This window comes from Salvia miltiorrhiza, chromosome 5, assembly GCF_028751815.1.
Source record: "Salvia miltiorrhiza cultivar Shanhuang (shh) chromosome 5, IMPLAD_Smil_shh, whole genome shotgun sequence".
NCBI classification, from domain to species: domain Eukaryota; kingdom Viridiplantae; phylum Streptophyta; class Magnoliopsida; order Lamiales; family Lamiaceae; genus Salvia; species Salvia miltiorrhiza.
The window spans coordinates 51,482,353-51,508,884 of record NC_080391.1 but is presented as its reverse complement, the minus strand read 5'-3'; the positions used below and the strand labels follow the sequence as shown (position 1 = coordinate 51,508,884).

Below are 26,532 nucleotides of genomic sequence, written 5' to 3'. Positions count from 1 at the left end.
TATTCCACTCACAATACATCCAATTACGTACTTTATTAAAATCCATGTCACTCTCAATTAGATACTAAAAGCCAGGACGGATGGAGTATAATTTTATTCTAATTATTAATTAATACATACTACTAATAATAAATAAATAAAAATATAGGGGGCTATGGCCACTCTGGTACCCATGTAGCTACTCCCCCTAGTTTTGCCCATATATGTCCAACGATGTATTTATAATTTTATTGGTGTTTGATATCCGAATATGTGCATAAAACTCCCCAAAATTCTGTATAAATAGCACAAATTAATCAGATTTATTGTTCATCAATGATATATGTGCATAAAACTCCCAAAATGATATATAAAAGCTTGTTCTCCTTACAAACCTAATTTGTTGTTCATCAATGATGCTTTATTCAAAACTTGATGAAAATATATGAAAGAAAATAAGCAAAAAATATAAAAATTATTTGCCAACGATTAGTTGACCAATTACATGTAGTGTACTGTGTACATCAAAATTCCATGCGAATTGATACTTTAAAAACAATCCCATCCATACTTGACGTTGCAGATGTGCTGTTCGATGAAATGCCTTAATGAATTTGTGTTACACTTCCAAGCCAGCTTCAAAAAAATATATGAACTTGAAGAATTTCGGTGTCTTTGTAAAAACTCTCGATGTATATATTGTTTTGGACATACGATCTTATCATTTATACAGATCATGATGATGACTGACTGCGTATTTTTATCAATCTACAAAATAAGCGTGAGTATTGTTTTAGAATGTGTAATAAAACACTCATGAATATCCTATTAGAGTGTGTGGAATGTCCGCATATGAATCCTTCTCTAAGTGGAATTATTCAACTATACCGACAATTTAGTAGTATTAATTTTTGCAGTTGTTATCATATTTCTATTTTGGGACATTATATTATACTATATACCAAATTCGATTAATTTAAACATGCAGGCAAGAATGAGATATTCATAGTAAGAATTAGGCGGTGGAAGATATGGACATCCATTCTCGATTACGGTGCAAAATTACTATTTTTGATTGATTACCGGTGTCACGCGCATCACCCATAACTAACCTTGCACGAGGTTTACATCACCTAAGCTTGCAAACTCAAAATCATTGGAATAAACCCACAATAAATACATCCTCCCAAATCCAAAAACAAAAAAAAAGAAAAAGAAAAATGCTAGTTCTATGCAACTTATCTACTGCTGCTCTCGTTTTGCCTACAATAATCTTCTTCTTCATCAAGAAATGGAAGAAATCCAAAAATAGAAATGTGATCAAATTGCCACCAGGCCCCATAACACTTCCTATAATCGGAAACCTGCATCAAATAAGCTCCCCTCCCTTCCGCTGCTTCACTGACTTAGCCGCCCGCCACGGCCCCATCATGTACCTCAGGCTGGGCGAGGCCCCCGCCGTGGTGGTGTCGTCACCGGAGATCGCAATGCTGAAAGATCTCGACCCCAGCTTCGCCAACAGACCCAAGGGCGTGGCCTTGGAGATCATGTGGTACGGCTACCTGGACATCGCCTTCAGCCCCTACGGCGACTACTGGCGGCAGATGCGGAAGATCTGCATCAACGAGCTTCTCAGCCCTAGAATGGTGCGCTCCTTCCGGTCCATCAGAAGAGACGAGGCCGCTCGCTTGGTCGATTTCTTGCGGGAATCTTCTGGAAGCTCCGTGAATCTAACGGAGAAGATCTTCTCCTTCTCCAGCTCCATCACGTGCCGAGCTGCATTTGGCGGCGTGTGCAATGATAGAGAGGGTTTGATTAAGGTGATGATGGAGACGCTGAGGATGGCGGGAGGGTTTGAGATTGCGGATTTCTTCCCGTCTTCCAGGATTGTGACGGCGCTGAGCTGGACTAAGATGAGGCTGAAGAGGATGCGGCGCAAGCTCGATGTGATTCTTGATGATGTTATTGATGAGCACAAGGAGAATCTGGCGGAGAATGCGGGTGGGAATGGTGAATTTGGGAGTGAGGATTTTGTTGATGTATTGCTGAGGATGAAGGAAGAAGGAGGAGAGGAGCTCAACTTTCCTATTGGCAATGACAATATCAAAGCTGTGTTGTATGTAAGTTCACTTTAATTACTCGTCTTATTTATATATCGTTGATGTCCTACTTGAGATTTACCACAACATTAATTTAATATCCTACTCCTTCCGTATCCCAAATAACTTCTTATCTTTCTTGTTTGGGTTCATTTTGGAATACTACCCCACCACTATAATACTTATTTACCACTTTCAATACACTCAACAACTTTGTCTTAAAATTCGTGTCCATCCCTCTTTAAAAAATTACTCCATCCGTCCCACTTCAATTAACACTTTTGAGTTGGGCACGGAGATTAAGAATAAATGGTTAAGAGTGTAAAGTAGGCAGGATCCACTTATTTTATGTGAGTAGAGAAAGTAGGGATCACATACTATTTTAGGAAAGTGCCAATTGAAGTGGGACAAACAAACATGCGGAGGGAGAATTTTATAACATTTTTTCACCACTTCTAATACACTCAACAACTTTGTTTTAAAACCCGTGTCCCTCTAGGAAGTTATTAGTATTATTTTTTTCTTCTTAAATTCTCTTTCATACTTTTTCAATATGACAATCATTGTTGGTACCAATATATCCACAAACACTGAGATATATATATATATATATATATAGGGGTGGGCTACCGTGAGAACACATCTTAAAATAAGAAATAAGAGCAATTTTTTATGTATGAATTTTATGTACATCACATATGAATTCGTTGTATAAAGGTATGAATTATGAAAAATAAATTTTTGCTACCTTTGAGATTCGAACTCGGGATCATAAATCCATCCAACAGGATTACGAATGAACCGTAGATCTTGATGATCTAAGGGCTGAAAATGATTCTTATTTTTTATCTTAAGAAATGCTCTTATTTTAGCTCTTCCCTATATATATATATATTGTTAAATTATTTATTTATATACTTTATTTTTATAAATTAATAGTATTAAATAAAGAAATTTAAAGGTCGTGCCACAGGGGACTCAAACCCGAGACCTTTGACCTCAGGCATTAACCCCTTACCGCTTGACCAACACGCGCAAGACATTTTGTTTATTTATTTATATACTTAATTTGTTTTGTTGATGTGCAGGACATTTTCTCAGCTGGAACTGAGACCTCATCATCAGCCATTGATTGGACGATAGTAGAACTAATGAAAAACACTAGAGTGATGGCCAAGGCACAAGCTGAACTAAGACAAGTCTTGAAAGAAGGCACTACTGCTACTACTTTAGAACAAAATGACGTTGTTCATAAACTGAAATATCTGAAACTGGTGATCAAAGAGAGTTTGAGGCTACACCCTCCAGTTCCAATGTTGCCTAGAGCTTCTAGGGAGGCATGCAAAGTCAAAGGATACACAATACCTGCTGATGTTAGGGTGATGGTGAATATTTGGGCTATGCATAGGGATCCAAACTTCTGGAAAGATCCAGAAAGGTTCGAGCCCGAGAGATTCGAGAATGATGGTGTGGATTTCACTGGTGGTGATTTTCAGTACTTGCCATTTGGAAGTGGAAGAAGAATGTGCCCTGGAATCATGTTTGGTTTGGCTACTGTGGAGTTGGCTTTAGCTCAACTGCTTTACAACTTCGATTGGAAACTTCCAGAAGGTGTTAGGGTTGAAGATTTGGACATGATTGAAAATGATGGAATTACGACTTCAAGAAAAGACAATCTCTTTGTGGTTGCCACTCCATATAAACCATCGATGTGAGATCTTGGTTACATATCATATACATATCCACATATACAATAAAACTTGATATATGCCGTTAATGTTTTCTTCGTCACTTTATAAGGTTTATTTGTATTCGAAAATAAAATGTCCGATAGTAGTGTCTATACTACTAATTTGTATTAAATATACGAAGCAAATTATAATGATATCCAATGCTCTATTGTAAATGGATGGGCTTCATAATGATATCGAATGCTCTATTATAAATGGATTTTTCGTTTGTGTATGTATTGCTTTGTTTTTTAAAGGTCAAGATAAACATATATATATATATATATATATATATATATATATATATATATGGCTACTGTAAAAACACTTCTTAAAATATAAATATAAACGTTTTTTAATGTACGAATTTTATCCAACAGGGTTACGAATTCATCAAACATGGTTACGAATTGTGAAAAATAATTTTTTGCTACCTTTGGGATTCGAACTCAGGACCACGAATTCATCCAACAGGGTTACGAATCAACCGTAGATCTTGATGATCTAAGGGCTAAAAATCATTTATATTTTATACACTTAAGAGTGTTTTTATTCTAGCCCTCCCCTATATTATATATATATATCTATATATCTATATATATATATATATATATATATATATATATATATATATATATAGGGAGAGGTTCAGGAAAGAACCATAAATAAAAGAAGACCGGAGAACCATTTTCAGCCATTCGATCATCAAGATCTACGGTGGATGCATCATCTTGTTGGATGAATGCAGATCCTGGGTTCGAATCCTGAAGGGAGCATTTTTTTTTTTTTTTTTTAGTGCATTAATTTTAACAGTGAATGCATTAATTTTTACAGTAGATGCATTAGATTTGATGGTTCTCCCATTCTCACAAATAATGTAGTTCTCTCTAGAACCACACCCTATATATATATATATATATATATGATCAGTACTAGGGGTATTAATTAAATCCTTACAAAGAGAAGTAGAACAAAATTACAAACTACAGGTATACAATATACACTCTCTGGACTAAAACACCAATCTGTCAATTAATGAATAGCAAAAAGAATTAGGATAGTTTGCACGTAGATCCAAGAATTAATCTCCATACCTTCCACAATCTTAGCAATATTCGGATTAATATCCTAAAGATAAGCTCATTTCTCACTTTCCAAATTCTCGAAACCGTGCATTGCCAAATTAAGTTTAATACCTTTTTTCGACCTTTCCTTGGCCATTCATGATGAAGTATCCGAAATATGATTGCACAAATCCGAAGAGGTAGCTAGAGTACAACTTAGTTAAAACTTCACCAGAGACCATACTTGAGACGCGAAGAGGAAATCAAGCATCAAGTGTGAAGCAGTTTCAGGATTTCCCAAGCATAGGACGCAAGATGAGGGTTCAACACCAAATAAGATGTTTCATTTGATCAATTTTCGTCTTTAGAAGGAATCCTATCTTGGAGGAGTTTATTTCCAGCAAAAAGTAGACACGTTAAATGGAATTGACTTCTAGTACAACCTTGGCGAAAGTGAAGCTGAAGCAGCAAACGGGCCAGCAGAGGTGAGGAAGTCGTACATTGAACGTGTTAGGTCCAGAGGGTCTCGAATAGGTGTATGGGGGGGGGGGGGAATACACCTATGGGCTATTTTTCAAATCCCCAATCAGAGGGATCTCAGTCAGAGATCAAAACGAAACTTTGCATGCAAACACAGACTCCTGTTTTACTGAAAACAGTTTTGACCAAACAGGATTGACGACTGATACTGAAAGCTCTTCAGTAAAGAGTTATCAGTTAAGTTGTTGGAACTTAACTGATGCACGTAAGCGCTTCAGTCGTGTTTGCTAAGACAGAGATGATAACACTCTTCCTGACTATCAAAAGATAGATCAGTCAGACTGATATCATACGCAGCGGAAATTAAACTTAGTTTCGCAATAGCCTTGGTGGAGCACGTTGTTGGTTGTTAGGTTACTCTTTGCAGTTAATCATTGTTTAGTTTATCAATAGAAATAACACAAGTAAGAATGTAAAACTGAAAGCTGTAAACAACACAGAGACTTTTACGTGGTTCGGAAAAACCCTTTCCTACATCCACCGTTGGTTGATCAGACCAACAATCCACTCCGCAAGTGCTTAACAGGTGCACTGCAAACCAAATCGTGTGCTTGCCGGGTGCACACAACCGTACCACTGAAGAAAATCCTTCTTCAGGACCCACGCTTCACTCGCGTCGGATTTCTCCGCTCAGCATAACCCGTGCTAAGACTTCTCACTCAGAGTCAGAGTACCTTCCTGAACTCCGAATCATTGTTGGTACCAATATATCCACAAACACTGAGATATATATATATATATATATAGGGGTGGGCTACCGTGAGAACACATCTTAAAATAAGAAATAAGAGCAATTTTTTATGTATGAATTTTATGTACATCACATATGAATTCGTTGTATAAAGGTATGAATTATGAAAAATAAATTTTTGCTACCTTTGAGATTCGAACTCGGGATCATAAATCCATCCAACAGGATTACGAATGAACCGTAGATCTTGATGATCTAAGGGCTGAAAATGATTCTTATTTTTTATCTTAAGAAATGCTCTTATTTTAGCTCTTCCCTATATATATATATATTGTTAAATTATTTATTTATATACTTTATTTTTATAAATTAATAGTATTAAATAAAGAAATTTAAAGGTCGTGCCACAGGGGACTCAAACCCGAGACCTTTGACCTCAGGCATTAACCCCTTACCGCTTGACCAACACGCGCAAGACATTTTGTTTATTTATTTATATACTTAATTTGTTTTGTTGATGTGCAGGACATTTTCTCAGCTGGAACTGAGACCTCATCATCAGCCATTGATTGGACGATAGTAGAACTAATGAAAAACACTAGAGTGATGGCCAAGGCACAAGCTGAACTAAGACAAGTCTTGAAAGAAGGCACTACTGCTACTACTTTAGAACAAAATGACGTTGTTCATAAACTGAAATATCTGAAACTGGTGATCAAAGAGAGTTTGAGGCTACACCCTCCAGTTCCAATGTTGCCTAGAGCTTCTAGGGAGGCATGCAAAGTCAAAGGATACACAATACCTGCTGATGTTAGGGTGATGGTGAATATTTGGGCTATGCATAGGGATCCAAACTTCTGGAAAGATCCAGAAAGGTTCGAGCCCGAGAGATTCGAGAATGATGGTGTGGATTTCACTGGTGGTGATTTTCAGTACTTGCCATTTGGAAGTGGAAGAAGAATGTGCCCTGGAATCATGTTTGGTTTGGCTACTGTGGAGTTGGCTTTAGCTCAACTGCTTTACAACTTCGATTGGAAACTTCCAGAAGGTGTTAGGGTTGAAGATTTGGACATGATTGAAAATGATGGAATTACGACTTCAAGAAAAGACAATCTCTTTGTGGTTGCCACTCCATATAAACCATCGATGTGAGATCTTGGTTACATATCATATACATATCCACATATACAATAAAACTTGATATATGCCGTTAATGTTTTCTTCGTCACTTTATAAGGTTTATTTGTATTCGAAAATAAAATGTCCGATAGTAGTGTCTATACTACTAATTTGTATTAAATATACGAAGCAAATTATAATGATATCCAATGCTCTATTGTAAATGGATGGGCTTCATAATGATATCGAATGCTCTATTATAAATGGATTTTTCGTTTGTGTATGTATTGCTTTGTTTTTTAAAGGTCAAGATAAACATATATATATATATATATATATATATATATATATGGCTACTGTAAAAACACTTCTTAAAATATAAATATAAACGTTTTTTAATGTACGAATTTTATCCAACAGGGTTACGAATTCATCAAACATGGTTACGAATTGTGAAAAATAATTTTTTGCTACCTTTGGGATTCGAACTCAGGACCACGAATTCATCCAACAGGGTTACGAATCAACCGTAGATCTTGATGATCTAAGGGCTAAAAATCATTTATATTTTATACACTTAAGAGTGTTTTTATTCTAGCCCTCCCCTATATTATATATATATATCTATATATCTATATATATATATATATATATATATATATATATATATATAGGGAGAGGTTCAGGAAAGAACCATAAATAAAAGAAGACCGGAGAACCATTTTCAGCCATTCGATCATCAAGATCTACGGTGGATGCATCATCTTGTTGGATGAATGCAGATCCTGGGTTCGAATCCTGAAGGGAGCATTTTTTTTTTTTTTTTTTTAGTGCATTAATTTTAACAGTGAATGCATTAATTTTTACAGTAGATGCATTAGATTTGATGGTTCTCCCATTCTCACAAATAATGTAGTTCTCTCTAGAACCACACCCTATATATATATATATATATATATGATCAGTACTAGGGGTATTAATTAAATCCTTACAAAGAGAAGTAGAACAAAATTACAAACTACAGGTATACAATATACACTCTCTGGACTAAAACACCAATCTGTCAATTAATGAATAGCAAAAAGAATTAGGATAGTTTGCACGTAGATCCAAGAATTAATCTCCATACCTTCCACAATCTTAGCAATATTCGGATTAATATCCTAAAGATAAGCTCATTTCTCACTTTCCAAATTCTCGAAACCGTGCATTGCCAAATTAAGTTTAATACCTTTTTTCGACCTTTCCTTGGCCATTCATGATGAAGTATCCGAAATATGATTGCACAAATCCGAAGAGGTAGCTAGAGTACAACTTAGTTAAAACTTCACCAGAGACCATACTTGAGACGCGAAGAGGAAATCAAGCATCAAGTGTGAAGCAGTTTCAGGATTTCCCAAGCATAGGACGCAAGATGAGGGTTCAACACCAAATAAGATGTTTCATTTGATCAATTTTCGTCTTTAGAAGGAATCCTATCTTGGAGGAGTTGATTTCCAGCAAAAAGTAGACACGTTAAATGGAATTGACTTCTAGTACAACCTTGGCGAAAGTGAAGCTGAAGCAGCAAACGGGCCAGCAGAGGTGAGGAAGTCGTACATTGAACGTGTTAGGTCCAGAGGGTCTCGAATAGGTGTATGGGGGGGGGGGAATACACCTATGGGCTATTTTTCAAATCCCCAATCAGAGGGATCTCAGTCAGAGATCAAAACGAAACTTTGCATGCAAACACAGACTCCTGTTTTACTGAAAACAGTTTTGACCAAACAGGATTGACGACTGATACTGAAAGCTCTTCAGTAAAGAGTTATCAGTTAAGTTGTTGGAACTTAACTGATGCACGTAAGCGCTTCAGTCGTGTTTGCTAAGACAGAGATGATAACACTCTTCCTGACTATCAAAAGATAGATCAGTCAGACTGATATCATACGCAGCGGAAATTAAACTTAGTTTCGCAATAGCCTTGGTGGAGCACGTTGTTGGTTGTTAGGTTACTCTTTGCAGTTAATCATTGTTTAGTTTATCAATAGAAATAACACAAGTAAGAATGTAAAACTGAAAGCTGTAAACAACACAGAGACTTTTACGTGGTTCGGAAAAACCCTTTCCTACATCCACCGTTGGTTGATCAGACCAACAATCCACTCCGCAAGTGCTTAACAGGTGCACTGCAAACCAAATCGTGTGCTTGCCGGGTGCACACAACCGTACCACTGAAGAAAATCCTTCTTCAGGACCCACGCTTCACTCGCGTCGGATTTCTCCGCTCAGCATAACCCGTGCTAAGACTTCTCACTCAGAGTCAGAGTACCTTCCTGAACTCCGAATCACTCAAACACTCTTTTGGGGGGAGGTTTGAACCAGTGACAGCTTCACTACAAAGAACAAGTTCTTTGAAGCAAGTTTGACCTTTGGCTTCTGGGTAAACAGAGGTTTGCCTAAGGTCTAAGAGAATATGTGTAATCAGCAGTGACTGATTTTGGCTTTGGAATTCTCTTCTTCGATTCAAGCTTTGGGGAGATTAAGCTTTAGGCTGAGTAGCAATTTCGACAGAGCTTCAACTTATGTCGTTGAATCGGTGAAGGTTGAAGTGATCCTCGAGCGCTATTTGTAGGCGAACTCTTGAATAGATCCGTAGGCGTAGAACGTCATCAAGATTTCTTTCGTTGGAGAGCAATTCGAATTTGGGCTGAAGCTTCAATCTTCGAGGTTCCTTGTCTAGGTGGAAACGACTCTCTTGATGGACAGGTTATGTGACGTCTCTGAAAAGTAACCACCAGATAGGAATGACCTCTGCAGAGATAAGGATATCCTGAGATCTCTGCATTTAATGCGGCTGTACTTTGTGAGTACGTGGCTTCCTCTGAACGTTGGAAGATCAGTCCTAGGAGGAATGTTCAACTGATACTTGACTTTAGTATCAGTCCATTGCGCGCATTAAGTAATCAGTCTTCAACTGATTCTTCAACTGATACTTCAGTTGGTATCTGCAGTCTTCAATCTTCAGTCCTTCGTTCTTCAGTCTTCAGTCTTCGACACCGCATGCTAAACTAGAACCGAACTCTAACACTTGAGTTCAAAGCAATTCTAGTCTATTACAATTAAGTCCTATGAATTTTGGTATCATCAAAACAAGGGTTAGGATATTCCACAAGGTTCCCAACAATTTCCCCCTTTTTGATGATGCCAAAACCACACAGCAGTTCTAGACAACAAAAAGACTGAACTCACAGTACAAGTTCTAAACCTGGGGTGAAAACAGTTCCCCCTTAACAATAGAACCTAAAAACTTGTACTTAGAGTTAAGAACGAAACAGTTCTAAAAACAGAACAAGGAGAAGACAGAAAAACATAATCAGAGCCTGGACAAAGAGTCATTGTCTTCAGGTTGAGATAAAAAAGAAGTTCTTTTCATTAATAAAATACTGATAAGCCATCAGTCTAGGTACAGAGCAAGACTTACATTGGAGTAAAAAAGAAAAACAAAAATAACATGGGAAACCCATGGACTCCAGCAGTCTGCTTGGCTGCGCCTTGAACTTCTTTATTCGCTACTACCGGTACGATAGCTTCGTCACTAATTAGCCCGATTCCAACATTAATACGGATTGAGGGAACTAATTGACACCAATTTGAATTAACCAAAACTGATCAGGCTCAAGAAAATCAGATTAAACACTTGGCTCATGAAACAAATCAAAATCCAATTGAATCAATTAACAAACAATTAAGTCTCACAGATTTTAGATTAGTGTTTCATTATTCTCACTAAATCAAAAAAAATAGTTACTCATATTAATAAAATAAAATATAACAAAATTAAAATAAAACAAACATAATTAATAATCGAATGAATTGAAATAAATAGAATTGTCACCAAAAATTCGAATTGAAATCATACGCGAATCCACTATCTCCAGCCAAAATAAATCTAACTAATAAACTAAAATTTCCGGCGCCAGATCTCTACTCCAGGTCCAAAGCTCTCGGTGTCAAGCCGCCTAACTCCTCTTCTACCAAAGTTGATTCCTTCAATTAAGGGGGGTGTATTCGTTGTGGAATTTGATGGATTTCTATGGATTTTAAAAGTTTGGGTGTATTCGTTCAAGACTTTTAAAAGTCTGCAGAAATCTAGGTGTATTCGTTCAAGACTTTTAAAAGTCCATATAAATCTGGGTGTATTTGTTCAAGACTTTTTAAAATCCATACAAATCTAGGTGTATTCGTTATTCCATTGACTTAAAATCCGGAATTACTTTTATGGATTTCATCCAAAAAATACACACGACGAAATCCGGCCAAGAACCACGAGAATTGAAATCCATGAAATTTTAAGCGAGCGCTGAGTTCCAGCACCCGCGGCCAAGAAGCCAGCGAGCGCTGGAACTCAGCAATCGCTGAGTGCTGTTTCTATCATATGGGATCCTCTTTTGTTAATTAAATTATTGGCCCAGTTCGGAGGCAGCAGTCAAACTCCCATGCATAGAAGTACTCCCTCTGATTCTGGCTCCGGGCTGTTGAGTAGGTGGCTTTCATCTCATTACCATGGTGGGGTACACGATGAAAAATCTGTGGCACGTCATACAGTGAACCTGCTAACATCAACAATAAAAAACTACACTTTACAGGTAATCTTTTACGAAATTATGTGGCTCTTCCTTATTTATTTGTCTGGTGAAATTACAGGAGTCATTACTGTTAGAATATTAGTTTATTAGTCTTTTAATAAAGTAGATTACTTAAATATGTTGAGAAGACTTTCATTACTTAGTTTTTTGAAATAATGGAATGCATATTTACTTTTCTCCTCAAAATAGCAAACTAACATGGTATCAGAGCCGGAAACTTCCAGCCGGAATTGGATCTCACCTCCTACGCAGTGAGAAGCGGCACCGTCCGACGACCCGACGGCCGAAAAATCGGCCGTGGAAGCCGCGCGGGTGGCCCACACGCGCCTCCGAGTTCCAGCGACGCTGTCGCCTTCCGCCGGCGCGTGACGGCGCGTCCGGCACCGGACGGAGCTCCGGTCGACGCCGTTCGACTCGTCTCGTCCTTCTCCTTCGATTTATGTACCTGTTTGTGGAATTCCGGATCTGACAGAATATTTGGTATTTTCTTGAAAATTGCTTCGATATTTGATTTTGTTGGTTGGTGATTGGCATTGTTGTTGGTGATCTTGCTTGGTGTTTTGTTGAAGATTTGTTGGTTTTGGGATTGTCTGTTCTTATTTGGTTTTGAAACTTGTTTGGTGGTGTTATTTGCTACTTGTTTCATCATTATGACTTCCGAAAGAGACGACTCGCTTCAGTCTATTAATGTTCGTTTGAATGGGAAAAATTATTCTTATTGGAGTTATGTCATGAAGAATTTTTTGAGAGGTAAAAAATTATGGGGTTATGTGTCTGGCACACATTGTAAACCGATTGAGGAGAATAATGATAAGTATGTTGAGGAGCTTGACTCTTGGGAAGTTTGTAATTCGAAAATTATTACTTGGATAAATAATTCTGTTCAAAACTCCATTGGCATGCAACTGGCTAAGTATGATACTGCAAAAGAAGTTTGGGAACACTTGGGGAAACTTTACACTCAGTCTAATTTTGCAAGACAATATCAATTGGAAATGGATATTCGTACTCTCAATCAGAGGGACATAAGTATTCAGGAATTCTATACTTCCATGTCAGATTTGTGGGATCAGTTGGCTCTCACTGAGTCTATACAACTTAAGGCCTTTGCTCCCTACATTGCTCGGAGAGAAGAACAACGCTTGGTTCAATTTTTGATGGCTCTTCGTGATGATTTTGAGGGCTTGCGTGGCAACATTCTACATCGCAATCCCCTGCCCTCTGTGGATTCTGTTGTTAGTGAACTTCTTGCTGAGGAAATTCGACATAAGTCAGGAACAGTTAAAGGCACCAATCCAGCACTCACTCAATCTGTATTGGCTGCTCACTCTCGTCCTCAACAAAGAAGCCATGGAAGACCTCCGAGCTATTATCAGAATAAGAATCCAATCTCTGATACGAGCATTTGCAACTACTGCAAGCAACCTGGTCATTGGAAGGCTCAGTGCCCTGAATTGGCAAACAAGTCACACACTACAGCTGGTCGTCCTCCTCCTACTTTTGGCCAGAATCAATCTTATAGACATCCCAAACCTCCTCACACTGCTGCTGCCACATCTGAATCTACACAGATAGATTCTGGAATCTCTACTTCCACATCAAATGATCTCTTTGAGAAGTTTCAAAAGTTCATCAACTCTCAACCTCATGCTATGACTGCTGCAGCAGGTTTGTCGACCTCAGGTTCCACAGATACATCTTCTTCTTCTGCTTGGGTTTTAGATTCTGGAGCTACCAACCATATGTCTCCCAATGCAGATACTTTTGCTTCCATTAGTCCATCACATTCCATATCTGTTGCCACAGCTGATGGAACTCATATATCATCTTCTGGAATTGGTCATGTTATCTCACATAATATTTCTCTTCCACATGTTTATCATATTCCTAAACTTGCCTTGAATTTAGCCTCTGTTAGTAAAATTTGTGATAAATATTCTGCTGCTGTCACATTTCTTCCTGATTCTTGTCATATTCAGGATCTACATTCTCGGAGGGAGATTGGGACAGGCCATAGGCAGGGCGGACTATACATTTTGGATTATCTTCGACCCCCAGGAGTTGCTGCCTCTAGTATTGACTTGTCCAATTTTCATTTGAATTCGTCATCTTCTAGTTTTTATTTATGGCATTCTCGTCTTGGACATGTTTCTTCTTCTCGTTTAAACTATATGGCTAATAATGGATCCTTAGGGTCCATCAAGAGTCATGATATATCTTCTTGTAGTGGTTGTAAACTTGCAAAATTTTCTGCCTTACCTTTTCATCACAGTGATTCTGTTTCTCATTCTCCTTTTGACTTGATTCATTCTGATGTTTGGGGACCCTCCCCCATTGCTACAAAAGGGGGGTCAAGATATTATGTCTCATTTATTGATGATCATACTCGATATTGTTGGGTTTATCTTATGAAACATCGTTCTGATTTTCTAGGAATTTATCAAGCTTTTCGTGCTCTTGTCAAAACTCAATTCTCTTCTGTTATTAAGTGTTTTAGGTGTGACTTGGGTGGGGAATATACTTCCAATAGCTTCAGAGAGTTGCTTGCTAATGATGGTACTATACATCAAAGTTCTTGCACTGACACACCACAACAAAATGGTGTGGCAGAAAGAAAGCATCGTCACATTGTTGAAACAGCCCGCTCTCTACTTTTGTCTGCCTCTGTTCCCAATGAGTTTTGGGGAGAGGCTACTCTTACCTCTGTTTACTTGATAAATAGGATCCCATCTGCCATTACCAAAGGTGTGTCTCCTTTTGAAAAACTTTTTGGCTATGCCCCTGACTACACTCATCTGCGTGTGTTTGGATGTGCTTGCTTCGTTCTTCGCCCTCATGTTGAGCGAAATAAGTTATCCTCTCGTTCTGCCTTGTGTATTTTCCTAGGGTATGGGGAAGGTCAAAAGGGTTATAGATGCTTTGATCCTGTTAGTCATAAGTTGTATGTATCCCGTCATGTCTTTTTTATCGAGCATATTCCTCTATATTCCATTCCTTCATCTCCTAACAATATGACTAGATCTGACCTCATACATGTTGACCCGTTTGTTAGCGATTGTGAGCTTGAACATGCAGGTACTAATGATGATGTTACTAATGATATTGCCCAACCTGCCTCTCCTGCTCCTTCTCCACCTCCTGTGAATGTGGATCCACCTCTTCGTCGTTCTACCCGTGTCAGTAAGTCTACTCGTCTTCCTGATTTTGCTTATTCTGCATATTCTCCTTCTTTCACTGCTTTTCTTTCTTCAATCCACAAAATTGTTGAACCCACCTCCTATAAGGAGGCTTCTCTTAATCCTTTGTGGCAACGGGCTATGGATGATGAACTTCAAGCTCTACACAAGACTGGTACTTGGGAGTTGGTACCCCTTCCACAAGGAAAGCATGCCATTGGTTCCCGATGGGTATATAAGATCAAAACAAAGGCAGATGGATCTATTGAGAGGTATAAAGCAAGGTTGGTTGCTAAGGGGTTTTCACAACAATATGGTCTAGATTATGAAGAAACATTTGCTCCTGTTGCCAAAATGACCACGGTTCGTACTCTTATTGCTGTTGCTGCTGCCCGTCAATGGGATCTCTCTCAGATGGATGTCAAGAATGCCTTCTTACATGGAGATCTTATTGATGAAGTCTACATGACTCCTCCTCCAGGAGTCTCCCACAAAGCTGGATACGTTTGTCGGCTAAAGAAATCTTTGTATGGTCTAAAACAAGCCTCTCGCTCTTGGTATGACACATTCTCCATTGCTCTTATTTCTCTTGGTTTTCGTATGAGCGAATGTGATCATGCACTTTTTGTCAAGACCTCGGATTCTGGTATTATCCTCGTTTCTCTATATGTTGATGATATGATCATAACTGGGAGTGACACAACTGGAATTTCTTCATTGAAATCAGATTTAGCATCTCGCTTTGAAATGAAGGATTTAGGTCCTCTTAGATATTTTCTTGGTATTGAGGTTTGTAAATCCCCCAGGGGGTATCTCTTATCTCAGTCCAAATATATTGCTGACATTCTTGATCGTGCTCATCTTACTGATACTCGCACTATTGACACTCCTATGGAAGCAAATGTTCAGTACTCCACATCTGATGGTTTACCTTTGGAGGATCCTACCTTGTATCGCACCATTGTTGGGAGTTTGGTCTACCTAACTATCTCTCGCCCGGATATTGCTTATGCTGTCCACATTGTCAGTCAGTTTGTCTCTTCTCCTACCACAGTTCATTGGTCTGTTGTTCTTCGCATTCTTCGCTATCTTCGAGGTACGATGTTCCACAGTCTCTTGTACTCTACCACTTCATCACTTGAGCTTCGTGCCTTTTCTGATGCTGATTGGGCCAGTGATCCTATTGATCGAAAATCTACTACTGGGATGTGTGTATTTTTCGGTGATTCTCTTATCTCTTCGAAGAGTAAGAAACAAAAGGTTGTTTCTCGATCATCTACAGAAGCCGAGTACCGAGCCATGGCCTCCACTACTACTGAGATTATCTGGCTAAGGTGGTTACTCTCTGAAATGGGTGTCTCCATCTCTAAACCAACTCCAATGTATTGTGACAATAAGAGTGCTATTCAAATTGCTCACAACTCTGTCTTCCATGAGCGTACTAAACACATTGAGATTGACTGTCACTTCACTCGCCATCATTTGCAGCAGGGGACACTTGAGTTACCTTTTATTGCTTCTTCTTCACAGATTGCAGATTTGTTCACCAAGTCTCTTCCACTTCCGCGCTTTCGTGCTCTGGTTGGCAAACTCTCAATGCTCGTCGCAGCGACATCTTGAGTTTGAGGGAGGATGTTAGAATATTAGTTTATTAGTCTTTTAATAAAGTAGATTACTTAAATATGTTGAGAAGACTTTCATTACTTAGTTTTTTGAAATAATGGAATGCATATTTACTTTTCTCCTCAAAATAGCAAACTAACAATTACTTCTTTGCTAGAAGCACCTGAAGTGGTAAACAATTAAATAAAAGATGGATAACACTTTATTTTTAATTTTATTTTGACATTTTTCTTTCTATCGGCTGTGACTGTGGTTTATATGTAAATCGGCAGTTCTGTTTCAGTTCAGATAGTGACTGTAGTTCAGTAGAAAGTCCAGATCATGATGTGAAGAATTCCCAGCGGTCGCTGGGCTTCCAGCGCTCACTGGAACTCAGCGGTCGCTGGGTTTCCAGCGGGTGCTGGGACTCCGCGGGCGCTGGGTCTCTTCTAGCGGGTGTTGGTTTCATGGAACTCAATTCCAAAATTATCCCGTAAAATCTTCGAAAATCAGTAAAAATCGGGGTGAAATCCAACCACGAATTCTTTGAAAGTCGTCTGGAATCTATGTAAATTTCATGGAATTTAAATTCCATAGACTTTTTAAAGTCTGTGGAAATCCACAACGAATACACCCCAATAAAACTTCCCCTAATCTTATAACTAGCCGTCACCTTATTAATGGGCTTAAGAAATAAACTAATTCATATAACTATTAGCCCACTAACTATGACATAAAATAACATCTAATATAGTTACAAGGAAAATTCGTTTCCATTATGCCATCATAAAATATAAGCTTTAGTCTTCCAACGCTTTTTCCTGCAACTCTCAATCTTGCATTTATCGAAATCTTTCAAATCTTCATCAAAATTACTTATCTTCTGCTTTCTTCCATTCAATCCAGTTGATATGGATTTCTTTAATTTCTACACCAAATAACACCTAAATATTTATATTAAATTGTATTAAACAACAATACAATAATATAAACAACTAAGCTAAACACATCAACAACATGCACCAAGACTTACAGGAAAGTAAGTTACTATTTAGAGGGTGTTTGGCTAAGCTTATTTTAAAGAGCTTATAAGCTCTAAGAGATTATAAGATGTTTCAAGAGCTTATAAGATGTAGTTTCTTAAGAGCTTATAAGTTGTCAAAGCGTTTGAGTAATTAAACTTATAAGTTAGAGAGAGAATTTTTAGTTAGTGAGAGAAAATCGATGAAAAATGAAATTAGAATGATATATGATGAAAATAAAAAATCATAGTTGAATTATTTTTGTAAAATGAGTGTTGCTTATAAGATAATGAGAAAATACGTTGGGATAGAGGAACTTATTTTTTGAGGAGCTTATAAGCTCTTAGATCTTATTTTTAGAGCTTATAAGGTGTTTATGAGCTTATGTTGTCAAACACTATAAGCTCCTAAATAGCTTATAAGCTTTTTTTAAAGAGCTTATAAGCTCAGCCAAACACCCTCTTAATCGTGTCATCTACAAAGTACGACATCGTCCCCATCGGTATTCACCGACGGACTATCAATCTATCATCGGTAATAATCAATCATTGCGGGTAAAATTGGTGCAGCAAATACCGACAGTGTGCCCGACAGACGACGGTCGGTAATCTTGCCGACAAACAATATCTATCGGTAAGTGATTAAATCGCCATATAATACATTAAATTAATACTTACAAATCAATCTAAGATCTCACCACATATGAAGGATATCACCATATATTATGATTTATGAAGGATCTCATTGGAATCATTCCCAATGTATATAAAGATAGGTATATACCTTTTCTTTTTAATTACACTTATTACTTATCTAGATTATTTCTCTCCAATCTTATTAAAATTTTGGCTACATATATTTTTCAATACATATGACATGAGAGCATAAAATAGATGAAGGAATATATATTTGTTGGGTATCTTCACCTAGCCAGGGTTACACCTCTTGTTTCCCGAACCTCCTGTCTTCCCCACTCGTGCTCAAGCACTTGAATCTTCGTCTTCTTCTTCTCCTCTGTAGACAACGACTTCGCTGCTATGGAAGACTCGACTTCGTTGCTCTGGAAGACTCGGCTCCGCTGCTCTGAAGCTTCGATCCCTCTGCTCTGGAGCTTCGATCCCTCTGCTCTGGAAGACTCGACTCCGCTGCTCTGGAAGACTCGGCTCCGCTGCTCTGAAGCTTCGATCCCTCTGCTCTGGAGCTTCGATCCCTCTGCTCTGGCACCTCGGCGACTTCGCTGCGCTGGAGAGCCTCGACTTCTCTACTCTGGATCCACTTCTCTGCAACACACAAAGAAAGGCAGCAAGTAAAAGAGAAACAAGGGAAAGTCAGAAGAAAGAAATAAGGAAAGTCAGAGAAGGGGAAAAGGTGTCCTCGGGACACGGTGGGGCTCAGATTTTCCCCAGAACTTGGCAACCCTTCCGGCAGCAATTCGATCAAGGCCAAAGTGACGGATATGGAGCAGCTTCTCAGATCTCAGCAGAGCCACCAACAGCAGGAGCCAAGTACAGAACTCCGGTGACTCAGATCTACTCAGGTAACCACCAAACAGGGCTCCGGTGGTCAGGAAAGCCCAGTGATACCTCCACTCACACAGGGAATCCCGTACTATCAAAGAAACAACAACACTTGAAAGGAATAGCAGAGCCTTTCTCACTTTGATAATAACGGTTATCCCAACATGAGAGAGCATCAGGGATTTAAGGAGAGCAGCAGCAACGGTAGGGTGAAACGCCATTGAAGGCGCTGGAGAAACCAAGGTAAAAGGGCCGTGGAAGGTGGAGGAGTCGAGGAGTCAGAGAGAGAGATGAGAGGATCAGGGTTAAGTGGAGCGGCGCTGAGTGAGAAGTGAGAGAGAGAGAGGGGCGGGGTAGGGTAAATCAGAGGGGAGTGGGCTAGGGTTTGGGAAAGGGCTGGGAGAAATGAGTGGGCTCGGTTCTGGGCTTAAGTGATGGTCCAGAAAAAGAAAGAGAAGATAAATGAGAAATAGGCCAACCTCACAATATTAATTGTAGGAAATTATAATATAGAGTAGCTTTCAATAACGACAGATAATGTTGGCTATACATTTTTTTTTTTTTGAAATTACAAGAGGTATTTGAATATAATTAATTATGCAACCCGCACGCAGGCGGGACCTCACCACCATCCAACGGTGGGAAAACATCACCGCACGCAAGCGAGAAACACCCTGCGTGTGGGACCTCTACACCAAACAATACAACACTACACGCAGGTGGAAATACAACACCACCTAAAGTGGAAAAACATCACCGAAAAACGCCCTACGTATGGGACTTCTATACCAAACAATAGAAGTATAGAACACCACACACAGGCAAGAATACAATGCCACCTAAAGTGGAAAAACATCACCGCACACAGGCGAGATTGAACCCAAGACCTTTCACAAAAGAAAATTTTGGGTGCATCAATTTTGCCACTAGAACAATGCCTCATTGGTCGAGGCTCCATTTTTTTTTTCAATACATACGACCTGAGATATTAGTTGTAGGAAATTATAATATAGAGTAGCTTTCAATAACGACAGATAATGTTGGCTCCATGTGTTTTTTCAATGCATACGACATGAGAAAAGATGAAGGGATATATACTAATCGTAGGAAATTAAGAGAGTCGTTTTCAATGACGATAATTAACTAATGTCGGCTCCATACATATTTTTCAATGCATATATATAATGACATGAGGGCTTAAAATAGATGAAGGGATATATATTAATTGTAAGAAGTTAGAGACTTGTTTTCATCATAACGGTAATTAATATTTTGTAACTTAAAACATTATATATCTAATAGCAATTGATCATATTTTCTTAGTTCTTGTCTAAATGAGGAGTTTGTCGCATTTTCTGGCAGCTTGTATTTTACAATGTAGTGATGACTGATGACTGATGAAGCCATGTTGACCAGAGATTAATTATTCATAATTAAAATATCACCACTAAGAGCATCCACATTGGGGTTACATGATAGCCTACATGATAGCTTATTTAATGAGGGGGGCGGTAAAGAGGCTGCATTGGGATTACTGTTAGAATAAAGTAATAAACTTGATTTGTAAAGAATATTCTAGAATTAGAGGAAAAGAAAGAATAAAAGAAATTAGAAGAAATTTGTAGAAATATCTAGAATAGTTGAGAATGAAGAAAAATAATAGTTGAGAATATTCTAGAGAATGTAGGAATCATCTACTCACCACTATAAATATGTAACCATGATTGGAATGTAATGAAAAAAGAGGGAAGAAAGAATGAAGTGAATTAAAGAAAGATTGTGTTAGTAAACTACAATCCTCCCACTCAAATTCCTAAGCACACACACGTCCACAACCAATTTCTCTAAATTTCCTCCTACCAATTAAATAAATTCTCCATTATATATTCTTATATTCCAACAATTACATGATAGCCTACATGATTTTTTTAGTTTTGATTTTTCCATTTTTAATTTAAGTTTAATTGCATAAATTTAAATCACACCATTTAATTCAAATTTAAATTGCATTAATTTTGAAATCCTAAAAATTACATAAAACTTCACTTAAATTTAATTGCTCAAATTTAAATAACACATTTTACTAATAATTAAAATTTCATTAAAATAAAAAACCTAAAAATTACATAAAAAAATTAAAAACATAATTAAAATTACATAAATTAAAATAAAAGAATATTCAAATTCGATTTTTTTTAATGGTCACACGCGCCTAAATTAAATGGTCGAGCGGGCTACACGTCTCGTATAAGGAAGGGTTGCATCGCCTTACACGATGCGAGCTCTACATGAGTAGGCCGCCATCGTGTAAGCGATGCAGATGCTCTAAGGTCATAAAACGGCCGAGAAGAAATCCACGCCTCAAATAGGCATTCAAATATTACTTGTGCAGCGCACTCGTCTGGGAGGTAGTTAATCAAAAATTTATAAATTATTAAAATATTTGAATAATTAAGATTATACGTTAAATGTGCATTTTATTTGGTTGTAAATTTATTAGGATAAAATGAGGGATAAATAAATTTTCACATTTTAAATCATTTCTTTCTTTTTCCTCATTTCCTATAAAAAAAGAATTTGACCATTATCCATCCCTCCTTCTCACTACAAACGAGGGATAATATTATATACAGTGTCATTTACAATGTTATAGTGTCATTTGTATAACATAATGATGTCAATTACAGGCAATGTCATTTGTATAATCGAATAGTATCATTTACACGGTTTGGATTAGAATGAGGGTTCAGATTAGGATCTGTGTCCGAGTGCAACACAGTACACCCGGTGGTACCCAAGATCTCCTCTTAAATTAATAATGAATCACGGTCATCATAATTAAAGAATCTTGTCTGATGTCGTCTCTTATACCTAGAAGATTCTAAATTGGGTTAGTTGTAGTTTATGGCTCGAACTTTTGAATCATTTGTAAATATGGCCCGAACTTTAAAAAATATAAAAATATGGGCTGAACTACTTTAAATTCAATTGTAAATGACCCGAACTTTAAAAATACAGAAAAATGACATGAACTTTGTAGTCATTTGTAAAAATGGCCTGAACTTTAAAGTCATTTGTAAAAATGGCATGAACTTTAAAAAATACAAAAAATGACATGAACTTTGAAGTCATTTGTAAAAATAGCCAAACTTTAAAGTCATTTGTAAAAATAACACGAATTTAAAAAAAATATACAAAAATAATTTGAATTTTGAAAATTTGTAAAAATGGTCTGAACTTAAAAAAAAATACAAAAAATAATTTGAATTATGAAGATTTATAAAAATGACCTGAATTTTAAAAAATCTAAAATGACTCGATCTTTCATAAATACAAAATCTAAAGTGACCTGAAAAGTATGTGAAAATTTTCTGTCTGTGCGTAATATGAATTTTATGTACTCCAAGTTTAAAAAATTAGTGTTGTCAATAATATTTTACGAGATTAAAAATTCTTATTATAAGAGAATTAATTATCATACTTTATTATAAATATTCCAAGTGTATTTATAATTTTCACGTCAATGTCGGACTTTCCACGTTGTCATAATTCGATTCCGAAAGTGTAAGCTCATGCAATTTTTATACATTTGATAAAAATTGAGTTATTTTTTGTATTAATAAAGTTCGTGCCGTTTTTACAAATGACTTCAAAGTTCATGCCATTTTTTTGTATTTTTTTAAAGTTAATATCATTTTTACAAATGACTCCAAAGTTCAGGCCATTTTTACAAATGATTTCAAAGTTCAGGATATTTTTTGGTATTTTTCAAAGTTCAGGCCGTTTTTGTAAATGATTTCAAAGTTTAGGCTATTTGTTTATATTTTTTAAAATTCGGACCATATTTATAAATGACTCCAAAGTTCAGGCCATAAACTACAATTAACCCTAAATTAAAATAAGAGCGTTTGTAGGAGAATTAATTGCAAGTGATCATGACACGTTTGAAAACCAATAGAAATGAGTTTCTTGGTCTCCAAATATGAGGACTATATATATCCTCCAAGTCGAAGCTCCAAGCATACAACAAACATGCTTGACCTAACAACCACCGCTTCTGTAATTTTGTGTACAATCTTCTTGTTCATCTTCGTGGACAACAAATGGAAGAAATCCAAAAATGGCATTCCATTGAAACTACCACCTGGCCCCAAACCACTTCCTATAATTGGAAACCTGCATCAAATAAGCTCCCCTCCCTTCCGTTGCTTCACAGACTTATCCAAACAGTACGGCCCCATCATGCACCTCAAGCTCGGCGAGACCTCCGCCGTGGTGGTCTCGTCACCGGAGATCGCCAAACAGATGCTGAAAGATCTCGAACCCAGCTTCGCCCACAAGCCGCAGTGCGTGGCGTTCGAGATCATGTGGTACAACTACAGCGACATCGCCTTCTGCCCCTACGGCGACTACTGGCGGCAGATGCGGAAGATCTGCGTCAACGAGCTTCTCAGCCCTAGAATTGTGCGCTCCTTCCAATCCATCAGAAGAGACGAGGCCGCTCGCTTGCTCGATTCCCTGCGGGAATCTTCTGGAAGCTCCGTGAACCTAACGGAGAGGATCTACTCCTTCTCCAGCTCCATCACCAGCCGCGCCGCGTTTGGCGGCGTCTGCAGGGACAACGAGGCGTTGATCAAGCTGATGATGGAGACGCTGACGATGGCCGGAGGGTTTGAGATCGCGGATCTGTTCCCGTCGTCCAGGATCGTCGGCGCGCTGAGCTGGACAAAGCGGAGGCTCAAGACGATGCGGCGGAAGCTCGATGTGATTCTCGATGATGTTATTGATCAGCACAGGGAGAATCCGGCGAGGAGGTCCGGCAACGGTGAGGATTTGGTTGATGTTTTGTTGAGGGTTAAAGAAGAAGAGAAGCTTCAGTTTCTCATCGCTAATCACAACATCAAAGCTGTTTTGTATGTAAGTCTTGGTACGTTTACTCTCTCCAATTTCATTAAATATCTACGGTGAATGCATCATCTTATTATTGCGCAGGATATGTTCATTGGTGGAACAGAAACCACCGCGACAACTATTGATTGGACGATGGTAGAACTGATAAGGAACCCTCGAGTGATGGACAAGGCACAAGATGAAGTAAGACAAGCTTTGAAAGGAAAAGGTCCCGACAAAAACGACGTCGTCATTCATAATCTGAAATATTTAAAATTGGTGATCAAAGAGTCTCTGAGGCTACACCCTCCGGGTCCAACAGTGCCTAGAGCTTCCCACGAGGAACACGTGATTAATGGATACACCATACCTGCTCGAGCGAAGGTGATGGTCAACATTTGGGCGATCCAAAGGGATCCAAGCTTCTGGAAAGATCCAGAAGAATTCGAGCCTGAGAGATTCGAGAATCAGACAGTGGATTTTGCGGGTGGTGATTTTCAGTACTTGCCATTTGGTACTGGAAGAAGAATATGCCCTGGAATAACATTTGCTTTGGCTTCTATAGAGTTGGCTTTAGCCCAACTACTCTACAACTTCGACTGGAAGCTTCCAGAAGGTGTTAGGGCCAAAGATTTGGACATGATTGAAAATGTTGGCTTAGCATCTTCACGAAAAGAAAATTTGTTTGTTGTCGCCACTCCATATAATGAATAATTAGCTGTTGGTTTTGAGATTTTATGTTAATCATGTCGTCTTTAATATTTTGGACGAGCATATAATAGTGGTGTGTGTCGTTGATTTGTAAACCTAAATGTGAATATTATATTGGTGTCATCTTATATATTTTTTCTAAATCAAATTATAAAGTACTCTTTGTTTCAATTAAAGTTAGTCAACTTCTTAGTTTCCATGCATGTGTTTGTTCTTCTTCTCATCAAAGAGTCATGTATCTTATTTAATATTGATTCATGTATTGGATAGATTCATGTCTAGAGGTATCTATAAATACCTTTGTAATCTAAGCCATTTGGAGCATTAATTAAGCAAAAATATATCCAAGTCATTTTCTCTACAAATTGATTAAGTGCCGTAGAACCTATTCTTTCTTTCTTATACCCAACAAATTGTGGTATCACTATCAAGAGCCTTGTTATTCAACATGGCATCAAGCATTTCCATATTTTCTTATACTCCAAATTAAGTACCAATATTCGAAGGCGAGCACTTCAACTACTGGAGCAGCCAAATTGTTGGGAACCCCATGGAATATCGTGTCTTGTTTTGATCATACCAAAATCCTTAGGTTTAATATGTAATAGACTAGAACAGTTTGAACTCAAGTGTTAGAGTTCGTTTCTAGTTTAGTTTGCAGTTCTGAAGACTGAAGAACGAAGGACTGAAGACTAAAGACTGAAGTTACCAACTGAAGTATCAGTTGAAGAACCAGTTCGGAACTGATTACTTAATGCGTGCCCCGTGGACTCAGCGGACTGATACTAAAGTCAAGTATCAGTTAAACATTCTTCCTCGGACTGAACTTCCAACGTTCAAAGGAAGCCACATGCTCACATAGTACAGCCGCATTAAATGCAGAGATCTCAGGATCATCCCTCTCTGCAGAGATCATTCCTATTTGGTGGCTACTTTATCAGAGACGTCGCATCTCCTGCTCTTCAACATAGCCTTTCCCACCAAACAAGGAACCTCAAAGATTGAAGCCTCAGCCCAAATTCAAAAAGCTCTCCAACAGAAGAAATCTTGAAGACGTTCTCCGCCAACGGATCTATTCAGGATCTCTCCTATAAGTAGTGCTCGAGGATCACTTCAATCTTCACCGATTCAACGACATAAGCTGAAGCTCTGCCAAAATTGCTACTAAGCTCAAAGCTTAACCTCCCCAAAGCTTGAATCGAAGAAGAGAATTCCAAAGCCAAAATCAGTCTGCTGATTACACACATTCTCTTAGACCTTCGGCAAATATCTGTTTACCAAGAAGCCTAGGTCAAACTTGCTCCAAAGAACTTGTTCTTTGAGGTTTAGTTGGCAAGTTTTTCAAACCTCCTTTCGAGAGATAGAATCGAGTGTTTGAGTGGTAAAGGAGTTCAGGAAGGTACTCTGACTCCGTGAGATCCTAGTGCAAGGTCGTGCTAGGAGTGATAAATCCAACGCGAGTGAAGTGTTGGTACTGAATAGTGGAATCTTCAGTGGAACGATTGTGTGCACCCGACAAGCACACGGTTCGGTTTGCAGTGCACCAGTTAAGCACTTGCGGAATGGATTGTTGGTCTGATCAACCGACCGTGGATGTAGGAAAGTGTTTTTCGAACAACGTAAAATTCTCTGTGTTATTTATAGCTTTCAGTTTTACATACTTACTTGTGTTCTTACTTTTGATAAACTGAGTACTGAATAACTGCAAAGAGAAACCTAAGACTAACAATGTGCTCAACCGAGGCTATTACGAAACAAAGTTAT

At 38.1% G+C, this 26,532-nt stretch overlaps 3 protein-coding genes across 3 annotated transcripts; all 3 read left to right on the top strand.

Moving 5' to 3' along the window:
* Positions 1-1,029: 1,029 nt before the first annotated feature.
* LOC131024884 (premnaspirodiene oxygenase-like) lies at positions 1,030-3,978 on the top strand. Its single transcript, XM_057954437.1, has 2 exons — positions 1,030-2,099; positions 3,167-3,978. The coding sequence occupies exons 1-2, from the start codon at positions 1,200-1,202 to the stop codon at positions 3,791-3,793; spliced, it is 1,527 nt and encodes a 508-aa protein (XP_057810420.1). The 5' UTR covers positions 1,030-1,199; the 3' UTR covers positions 3,794-3,978.
* Positions 3,979-6,634: 2,656 nt separating this feature from the next.
* Positions 6,635-7,440, top strand: LOC131024885 (premnaspirodiene oxygenase-like). Its single transcript, XM_057954438.1, has one exon. The coding sequence runs from the start codon at positions 6,692-6,694 to the stop codon at positions 7,253-7,255; it is 564 nt and encodes a 187-aa protein (XP_057810421.1). The 5' UTR covers positions 6,635-6,691; the 3' UTR covers positions 7,256-7,440.
* Positions 7,441-23,109: 15,669 nt separating this feature from the next.
* On the top strand, positions 23,110-24,926 carry LOC131024883 (premnaspirodiene oxygenase-like). Its single transcript, XM_057954436.1, has 2 exons — positions 23,110-24,084; positions 24,160-24,926. The coding sequence occupies exons 1-2, from the start codon at positions 23,128-23,130 to the stop codon at positions 24,769-24,771; spliced, it is 1,569 nt and encodes a 522-aa protein (XP_057810419.1). The 5' UTR covers positions 23,110-23,127; the 3' UTR covers positions 24,772-24,926.
* The last annotated feature ends 1,606 nt before the right edge of the window (positions 24,927-26,532 follow it).